The following is a 10,655-nucleotide window of genomic DNA, read 5'->3' on the forward strand; positions in this document are numbered from 1 at the left end:
TTAATTTTTTAATCACGCACATGAATAAAAAAATGATATTTTGATATCTTTTATATTGATATATTTATTTGAGGTTATTATTTATTTATTTATTTATTGTTGCCTTCACACTATCTACATCACTTTCTATCTCTTTAATTTTATTTAAAACAAATTGATATAATTATGTTAAAACTATATGACTCATTGTATTTTCTTTGAATGTGAAAAGGCTTTAAAAAATTCACTAAAGAAACCTAAAAAAAGCAACAACAAAAAAAAAAGAGTATTTTTGTCTGTCTTAAATGAACGTTTTTTTTTTTTTTTTTCAAAATCTTTAGATTATGTTTGGTTTGAATAAAATCTAAAAAGTGTAAATGAAAACTTAAAAAAAATTAAAAAATTCAATCTCAAATACACTCATATATGACTAGTTTCACCAAATCCCACTTGTAGGCTTCGCTTGGGAAGAAATGTTAGATTGGGTTTGGGGTTATCTTAGTTAAGAAAAATAAAATAAGTTTTTTATTTTAATAAGATAAAATATCACATTTAACTCATAATTATTATATTTTTTTTTTATAAAATGTCACAAAAATCAAAAAGTCTTTTCCAAACGAGATTTTTCAATCTCAGATTAAAATAGTTAAAAAGTCATACATGAATCCCTGTTAAAAAAAAGAAAAAGAAAAAAGAAAATCATGAATCCCAAACAGATGTGTATGATCCGAGTCTCTAATTTTGATTTATGTAGCAGTGAAGTGAGAAAAGAAAAGAAATGATTGTTTAAATTATAAGAGAAAATAAAAGAAATGATTGTGATTTCTCTCATTCTTGTTTGAATAAGTAAGAAATAAAATAAAATAAATGATTGTGATTTCTCTCCTTATTATTTTGTTACATTTTAGGGAAAATTATTTATAAGTCTTATTAGGGAGACTTATGTTACATATGGTCATACTAAAAAACTTATGTTCCCATAAGTCCTGTGGGAAGTTTGTTGACACATTTACCCTCAATATTAGTTGTTAATATCATAAATAATAGTAAAACCATATATAGGAAATTGAATGTTACCATAGATCATATCTATATAAACGTAACGTAACATGATACCTACATAAACGTAACGTGACACTTATATGTAACGTGGCATCTACATAAACGTAATGTGACACCTACATAAACGTAACGTGACACCTATGTTCTATGGTAACATGCAATTTCCTGTAACGTGACACCTATAATTTATGACAACATTCAATTTCCTATACGGAAAATTGAAAGTTATCATAAATCATATTTACATAAACGTAACGTAACGTGACATATACATAAATGTAACGTGACATCTATGATCTATGGCAACATTCAAACGTAACGTGACACCAACATAAACCAGCAACATTTTCACATTCAATTTTAAAAAATAAAAACTCATTAAGTTTGCGAAACGTAATGTGTCAACGTGACACGTTACGTTACGTTTATGTAGGTATTACGTTACGTTTATGTAGGTGTCACGTTCCATTACGTTTATATAGGTGTCACGTCACGTTACGTTTATGTAAGTGTCACGTCACGTTACGTTTATGCAGGATCTTGTGGAATACATTTCTATCTGAATAGAACTTGAGACTCTATAAGAAATTACACGGGATTTTACCTACCATAAGTGTTTAAAAAAGGACATATAAATAAGTCTCCCTAGATTTTATAAGAGAAAAGAAAAAAAACAGTTTTATATTATATCACTAAAATAACCTTTTTATATTTTGTTAAGTATTTTATTTTTTTTTATTTTTACGTGGACAAAATTAGTATTATAAAAATATAAGGATATATTGATTTATTTTCTCTCACAATCTCTCTACTTTTAAAAGAACTAAAAATAAAAATTATAAGAGAAATAAATTTTTCTTTATTTCTTGCAATTTCTCTCCACTAGATTATCCAAATAAGAGAAATACACAAATTTTTTTTTTCTCTCCTCATAACTCATTCCAAAGTGTAACTGACACGTCAACGTAGTTTTTTTTCTGTTTGGTTTCCGAGAAAATCCACTCAACTTCCTCCTGCACCACCTCAAAAATGGAGAAAACATGGCCAGCTCGATCGAATGCTTCTCACTTCACTGCACTCCCACTCATAAACAAAGTCAAAGACAAAGACAACAACGACATCGACCAATTCGATCTCTTCTCCAAAAAACTCTGCTTCAAATTCCCCCCCAAATTCACCAATTCCTCGTTCCGTACCACCCGATTCTTCTCCAAATCATCGCCCTCCTCCACCTCGCGGCCGTCGAGCCCCCGCGACTTCTCGATGCTTCCGGACGACGTGCTCACCAAAATCGCCGCGACTTTCAGCCACCCGAACCTTCAAACGGCGTCGCTCGTCTGCAAGTCGTGGAGGGACGGTCTTAGGCCGCTGAGGGAGGCGATGGTGTTTTTGCGGTGGGGAAAGCGGTTCAAGCACGGCCGCGGCGGCGTGAAGCCGAACCTCCAGAAGGCTCTGGACTCGTTCTTGAAAGGGGCGGCGCGTGGCTCGACGCTTGCTATGGTTGATGCTGGTCTTGTTTACTGGGAAATGGGGAAGAAGAAGGAGGGGATTGCTTTGTATCAACGCGCGGCGGTGCTCGGTGATCCCGCCGGTCAGTGCAATTTGGGGATTTCGTACCTGAAAGGTGAGATTTCTTGAATGGAAACCCTAATTTGCCCTAATTTATATGTATGTGTAGTTGTATAATTGAGTGAAAATGGCTATTTTTTGTAATATCTTGTAATCTTTGAAACTATAGTAAAAAACTGCAGCAGCGGTTGCCTTAGTTTGGGTTTTTTGTGTATGCGTGTGATTTATCTTTATTGTGTGTTTGTTCCTTTATATGTTTCTTGTTTTACTAATCCTGATTAAGTGTTACAGATTCCTAACACATTGGCCATGAATTCTTGAGTATCTAAATATGGGTTTGAAAGTTGCAGTCTTGTTGTTGGTTCAAATTTACATCTTTGCGGCATGTGCATTTTATTGTGAATGAAACTGGACCATAAATTTTGTGTACTTCTAGTAGTTACACTGTGGGTTTGAAATTACCAGAATTGCCTGTTGCTATTGTGTTCTCTGCCACGGATACTTGATTACCTCTACCCTAGTCTTCCACAACTCTTACTAGTCAGATAGTGAAATTGTTGCAAATGATGAATAGCATAGTTGAAAGAGATTGTTTATTCCTGTTGTGCTATACAAAGCGAGTACCACCTTTTTTTCCCACTGAAGTTGTATATGGGCGGACATTGGTGATGTGGGCAATCCATAGGCCCTCTGGGAACCATGGTAGGCACAAAGATGGTGTGAGACTGTCAGGGGTGGAGAGGGAGAGAGCTGTGGCAGTCTTAGGAGAGAGAATGGCAGTAGGGAAGAAGCTGAGAGCCTGAGTGATGGTGAGGCAAGTTGTCAAGGCAATGAGGTGAGGTTGGCCGGCAAGGCAAGGCTATAAGGAAGGTCCATGCTTTGTGATCTAAAGCTACCAGTACGAAGAACATTATTAGTTGTCAAAAAAAGTGCTCATTATTCTTCTTGGTGTCGTATTACTCAACTTATATTTAGTGGTGTTTCATTAGGAATGCAAGAAGTGTTGATTAATGGCTTTGATAGTCTTTAAGATCATTTATTATTTTATTACATGTGGTTTTGAATCTTTTTGAGTAGTGACTGTAGTCATGTTTGCAGCTGAACCACCAAAGGCAGAGGAGGCTGTTAAATGGTTACGCCAAGCTTCTGTCGCTGGTCATGTTCGTGCACAATACCAACTAGCTCTATGTTTGCATCAAGCTCAAGGGGTGGAGCGAAATCTGCCAGAAGCAGTATGCAACTTCTCCTATTCCATTGCTTTTACACCTAGACTACATTGAATTTATTGTTTTAAGGCATCTTGTGAAATTTACAATATGTTGATTAGTATTTAATTGCCATTTCAGATTTTCAATGATAATTCACCAATGATACTCACTTTGGCATGACTTGTTGATCCTGATGGAACCTAAACTTATCTAATTTCTTTATTATGACAACAATGTTACATACCCAGAAAAGTACCAAAAGAACTACATCAATGGACTGCATTCATTATGGGTGTAACCCACATCACACATACTTTAAATTTACACCATACACCTCTCTTTTGGGGTGATTTTCAGGATACAAATTCTGGGTACATAGCATTTTTCTTATTATGATATGAATTCTTCTTCAGCCGGTCACTCCTGTGGCACCGTCTGAGCTATTCTTTTAGTAGAGCTAAATGGAAAAAAAAAAGGACTTTAGCAAGTGTAGTTGGGTTATCGAAATTTCCTCCTGATAGTTTTCTGTTGTAACAGGCAAGATGGTATCTGAGAGCAGCAGAAGGTGGCTACGTGCGTGCTATGTATAATACTTCATTGTGCTTCTTGGTTGGTGAAGGTTTCACGCAGAGCCATCGGCTAGCAAGGAAATGGATGAAGCGGGCAGCTGATTGTGGTCATAGTAAAGCTCAGTTTGAGCATGGACTTGGTCTATTTTCTGTATGCAGCACATGCATAAAACTTGATTCTCTTACAAATTCAAATGCGAATTGTATACTAAATTAAGCATGTAAAATATATATGGATCCATGTGTTATATAATTGAAAGTGTCTTTTGTATATGGTGTTAAATCAGTATGCACATTACATCTTCAATTCATTAGGGTTCAAGCTTTTTGGAATCTGATGGGCTTTTTTTGATGCAATTATGCGGACAGGAGGGGGAGATGATGAAAGCAGTAGTTTACCTGGAGCTTGCCACACGGGCGGGTGAAACAGCTGCAGCTCATGTCAAGAATGTTATACTCCAACAACTATCGGTTACTTCACGTGATCGAGCGATGATTCTTGCTGACAATTGGCGTGCTCTGCCTTTGTCTCGCTGAGTCATCATACAATTCAGTCTTTATACCTGTAATGAAGGTTTCGTATCTCTCCTTTCATTTCCGTTGACTTCCTTGACTCTTTGTGTAATAATAGTTTCTACAGAATTCTGTACAATATCTTTCACAATGATTGGGATAACTAGGCAATTTCCCTGGCAGTTATAATTTTCTTGGGTGCCTGGTGTCTCTAAGGAGTGAGTTGACATTTTGGTTTTTTTTTTTTTTTTTTTTTTTTTTTTTTTTTTTTTTTTTTTTGTCTATTTTAACCTGAGTTAAAAAGCCTCATTTAGGATGGATTTTTTGATTTTTTTAACTTTTATGAGAGGAAAAGTGAAATGATTATGGTTTGGATGTGATATTTTGGGGTTGTTTGGGGTGTCCTAAATAAGTGTATTTTTTGTCTTTTTGAACAAAAAAATTAAGGAAGAAAATATAGATGTTTGGGTTAACTTTTTGACTTTTTATGAAAAAATATGTAATAAAAAATTGTAAAAATTGATTTGTAGGGAAAAATTAGGATTGGGAGTTGTGCAGTCGTTATTGTTGACTTTTGTGAATAGTGTTAACTTTTTAACTTTTTGAGTAACTTTTTGACTTTTTTACAATATGTCAAACTTGACCTTTGTCTTATTGACTTTTTAGTCTATTTTGTTTTTTTTGTGTCTATTTTAGTCCCAACCCATTATGCCAAACATAGCCTAAATTGTAGTTATCGGCTTTCGTGAGTTCTTAATATAAGCAAAAATGGTGATTTGAGTGTCTTTGAACTTCAAATTGGGCAATAAGATTACCCTGGGAAAAGGATAGTAGACAACCTCAGAGTTTGCATTATTGGGGTGGTATTGGAGCAATTATTTTGGAACTGTCTCACTGAGATTTCTCTCCATATAATTGAACCTTGACTAGGCAGTGTGCAATAATTAAGGATGCTTGCAATTTGCAAAGGGGTTGATTGATGAATAAGCTAAGCCCGGAGATACTTATTGAATGTGAAATGAAACCTATTGGATTTGGCAGACTGAATTTGAGTAATTTGATTTTGCTAAATAAAATGTGTAGTCTAAATTTATTCTGGGTGGCTCATACTTTACCAAATTTAAATTTACATTATATAATTTATTTTGGCTGATTTATTTAGGTGACGCAGGAAGGTGGACCTTTTTAATAAAATCCACCATGTTTGGTAAATATTTTTTTTGTAAAAAAAAGTCATATTTTTTTTAAACATTTGTCTTTAGCTACTTTTTATTAAATAAAAAAAAAAGAGCCTAGTTTGGAAGGATTGAAAAATAACTAAAGACAAATTTATGAAGGGGAATGCACTGATAAATCCTAAATTTGTATCCTGTGACTCATTTGGTCCTATTAATTTTCTTATGAACCGTTAGGTCCTATTCCAATGTTAATGACCAAATTAGGCGCGTTACATCGCGTGGGGGAAGTTATGGCCAGGCCATATCTGGGTTTTCACAATGTGTAATTTATGTTTATACCCAAATCTTTAAGGCGTTAGGGTTCCAAGAGAACGAAGAAATGCTGAATCGCGGCAGAGTTGGCGTGACCGGTATTGCCCCGGTGAGGTTGTTTAATCGACACGTTGAAGACCGTGAGAGAGGGTTGATTCAGAGGCGGAACCGTACCATTGAAGTGATTTGAATCGAGCCGCAACTGCGATCCGATCTCCAAACCCTAAAGCAACTGCGATCCTATCTCGAACGTGCCACCGTCGACTCCCCCACGTCCCGCCGCGACCTCCTTCAAAGCTACAATAAAGCCCTCTGCGCCGTCAAGTCCCGGTTCCCGATCTTTGGCGACGAGGACCCCGTCAACGCCGTGACTTTCACTTGGCATATGATGTTCAATGCTGGTGATGTTGATGATGTATGATCAATGTTGGAGGCTCTCAGTTGATGTCGGTGCGGAGGCTCTCAGTTGATGTCGACGATGTTCAATGTTTGAAATCTGATGTTCAATGTTGATGAAATCTGATGTTCAACAACATCAATGTTTGAAATTTGATGTTCAATGTTCAACATCATCAATGTTTGAAATCTGATGTTCAATGTTCAACAGAATAGTGATTTTCACTTGGCACAGGATGTTCAACATCATCACTGTTTGAAATATGATGTTCAATGTTGTGATGTTTGATAACGAATCACTATTCTGATGTTGTTGATGTTGTGATGTTTGATGGTGTTGTGATGTTGATGATCCAGTTTGATGTTGTAATGTTTGATAACGAATCACTATTCTAATGATGATGATCTGGTGATGTTTGGTAAATCATCTGTGTTGAAGTAGTGGAATACTGGTTTATATGTTCTGGTACCTCGTTCTTAATAATAATCGTCGGATATTGTAGATGATAATGGTGTAGTTGATGTTGTTTTGGTGAATGATGTTGCAGATTTTTAGAAAACAAACCTTCCACAAAAGGGGTACTATTGTAATTTGCAAAATAATCAAAATTAAATAAATAACATTACCAAAAAAAATGGGACTAAGGGTTGGTTTGGGGTGTCCTAAAAAAGTACACTTTTTGTCTTTTTATGAAAAGATGTGCAGAAAAGTAGAGAGGTGATGTGATGAAAATAAGATAAAAAATAAAAAGATGAATTATATAGTGTATCCCAAACCAACCCTAAATGGTGCATAAGAAAACTTTTAGGATTAAATGGTTCAACTTTTTAGAAAATAAGATTTATGGGTAAATTTTCTATTTATGAATCCCACCCAAACTTAATAACAAAAAAAATTACTTTTTTTAAGCATCTGTCAGACACATTAGTTTATTTTAACAATTTTATTCTAAAAAATTAAAAAACATTAATCAACTAATTCAAAGTTTTACCTCAGGTTTAATTTGGATTTCCTAAAAAATGAGGGCCTTCAAGAACATGCATTCTAAATTAAATCTTTTTTTTAAAAAAAACACTAAGCAAGCATGATGAGAATTTGAGACAAGGGGAGGGAGAGAGCAGAAAAGGTAATAACAGAGAAATGTAATATCGTTCACAAAAGGAACAAATCCATTACAGTATTAACCAACAACTAAGTATGTTCCTTAAAGCCCTTTTTTTCATTTTTCCTTTCTTGATCAGAATGTATCAACATGGTCTAGGTATAATTAAGCAACAATTTTCCCAGGAAACAAACATTATCTATGGGGTATTATTATAAGACTGCCTATGAGGAAGGGCACCAGCATGATACAGATTGAGGTGGTAAATCGCCTTCGACACCAATTCTTTGAGCTCTGGATATTGAGCAGCCACTGTACGCTCTGCCCCCTCGAGCACATTCAACACCCGAGCTTGTTCCAAAGCCTCGCTATTCCCAACATTTATAGCAAGGTAGCATAGAAGAACCAGTCCATGCAATTGTGTCCTTTCACCGCCTCTCAACAGTTTCATCAGAGGCGGGACACCATTGAATTCAATCACTGTCTTCGAATGCTCCATACAGAGAAAATTCTCTGGACAAGCAAATTTCACAAGCGAAATGGTAGCTTCTGTTGCCACATCCTGGTTCCTGTGACCAAGCTGCTTGACTAGAGGACTAATAACTCGGGTCTCTCTTGCTGGAAATGTATGTGCCAACGACCCAATCGACTTTATTGCAGCGATTTGTAGTGATGGGTTGTCTGAATCGTTAACGATATTCAAAAGTTGGTCTACAGCGGCTTTTGCAGCCGGGGAATTGGTTTTGAAAGCTGCTCGTCTGAGATCAGCGTTGGACTCAGCCTCGGCTGTTATCTCCATCAATGCCATCAAGCAATTGAATTGCAACTCGCCTTTTTCCTTCTCAATAAGCTTCGCTAAACAGAGCAACCCTTTTGTCTCCGTTATTCTCCTACTATTTGAGACACTACCTTTAGCAAGCTTCCACAGAGCCTCTGCACAGCTAGTTTTCAACTCATGCTTCACTTCAACAGTCTCATTCTCTCTTTCTTTCCTATGCTGACTCAAATGCGATCTATGATTCGAATTCATTTCCTTCTCTTTACTAATCTGAACAATAGAATGAATGCTTTGAGGCTTTTGATATGGATCATCCATAAATGGCTCGAAAGACAGTAGAGTCACGAGCGGCCTAATTGCATTCTCCCTTGCAAATTCCTCTTTCGCGACGTTGTCGTGTTCTGCCATTCTCGATACTAAATTGGCCACCCGAATTTGAACCCTAATCGGCGAATCACCCAAAATCTGAACTATGATTGGAATTCCGAGCTCATCGACGATTAATAGAACCCGTTCTTGATCGTCAGACAAGTTGAAAAGCGCTATAGCAGCTGCAATTTGGGCTTCCTGAGAAGAGTTCTCTTTCAAGAGCTTCAACAATGGCGGAACCCCACCTTCCTCCACAATCATCTTCTTGTTCCGATCATTGTCTCGCGCAAGCGAAGCCAGTTCGTTGGCAGCTTCAATTCGGTCGTTCAATTGCCCCAAATGAATCGAAGCAATGAAAGACCAAACCCAAGAGAGAATCGGATCGTTACTCGCAATTGGGGGAAGAGAAAAAACAATGGAGTCTTTGTCATAAATGCTCAGAAGCCAATTCATGTCGGCGATAGAAGATTCAAGAAGGTTCTGGATTTTGCGAAAATCGGCCTGAGTCACGATCGTGACGACGCGGCGGAGGACGCTTCGACCCTTGCACTTGCGGACGAGGGTTAGGGCGCGGTCGAGGTTTTTGGAGAGGTCGGCGGCGATGCGGCGGGCGGGGCGGTCATAGAAGGCGGCGCCGGCGGCTGTGGAGAGGCGGACCGATGACCGGAGCATTTGGGAAAGACGATCGGCTTGCTTGTCGAGTTCGGTGCAGTCGGCTTGAAATGTACCGGCTTCGGAGACCGAATTGCGAATTCGCTCCGATAATAGAATTGGAAACGACAACACATCTTCGATTCGATTCTCTTCCATCATAGAAAAACTCAATTGATTACAGACATTGAAATCAAATGCACAGTATTATAAAGATTGAGCAGATTGATATGAGTGAAATTGCAAGGATTTGTGATATGAGTGAAATTGCAAGGATTTGGGTTTGGGGATTGGAATTCAAAGTCGTCGGAGAGTCAAAAGTAGTAGAGTCGTCTTTGTCGTCGCTTTCGTAGCTAAGACTGTGTGAGACAGTGGTACTTTCGTTATGATCTTCGCATGTTCGAATGTCTGCGTGTTGATGTTTGGTTGGTTGTTTTCTTCGAAATTGTGATGTTTTGATTTCAGACAGCGTAATCTTGCGTGGGCTAGAAGATGCGGTGAAAGTGGGTTGATGATATAAATAAGTTTCTTTTTTAATATTTTATAAAAAAATTGTGTAAAAATGTAAAAAAAAATGATATCGGTCGGTTGACTCATCCGGCTCGCTCGACTCAATCTTATTTTTTTTTAGAGTTTAGAAATATTATTTTAACTTATAGAGATAAGTTGAGTCAATGTTTTAAGCTCAAAATATTAATGGGTTAGATTCGAGAGTTATATTTTCAATCCAGTTTGCCTCGACCTGACCCAAGCAATTATTAAATTAATTAATAATTTATTTATGTATAATATATTAAAATGTATTTTTTTTTTGTTGGGATTTAAATTTTATTTTTGTTAATTTTATTGATATTCACATTTATGGTGATGTATAACTAAATTTATTTAAAAAAAAATTCAATTTATACACAAAATATTTTAATTTATAATGTTGTCAATATATTTATTTAAAAAATATAATGTGTAAT

The 10,655-nt window shown here is 36.5% G+C and overlaps 2 protein-coding genes across 2 annotated transcripts; one reads left to right on the forward strand and one right to left on the reverse strand.

Annotated features, from left to right (window-relative positions):
* The first annotated feature begins 1,885 nt into the window (after nucleotides 1–1,885).
* On the forward strand, nucleotides 1,886–5,082 carry LOC114311864 (F-box family protein). Its single transcript, XM_028258038.2, has 4 exons — nucleotides 1,886–2,665; nucleotides 3,709–3,842; nucleotides 4,356–4,538; nucleotides 4,757–5,082. The coding sequence occupies exons 1-4, from the start codon at nucleotides 2,071–2,073 to the stop codon at nucleotides 4,922–4,924; spliced, it is 1,080 nt and encodes a 359-aa protein (XP_028113839.2). The 5' UTR covers nucleotides 1,886–2,070; the 3' UTR covers nucleotides 4,925–5,082.
* A 2,830-nt stretch (nucleotides 5,083–7,912) lies between these two features.
* Nucleotides 7,913–10,210, reverse strand: LOC114311863 (uncharacterized). The gene has a single exon (XM_028258036.2). It carries the CDS (start codon nucleotides 9,847–9,849, stop codon nucleotides 8,089–8,091), a length of 1,761 nt encoding a protein of 586 aa, XP_028113837.2. The 5' UTR covers nucleotides 9,850–10,210; the 3' UTR covers nucleotides 7,913–8,088.
* Between the last annotated feature and the right edge of the window lie 445 nt (nucleotides 10,211–10,655).

The sequence above is a fragment of the Camellia sinensis genome, chromosome 5 (genome assembly GCF_055761805.1).
Source record: "Camellia sinensis isolate YWXY chromosome 5, ASM5576180v1, whole genome shotgun sequence".
Lineage (NCBI taxonomy): Eukaryota > Viridiplantae > Streptophyta > Magnoliopsida > Ericales > Theaceae > Camellia > Camellia sinensis.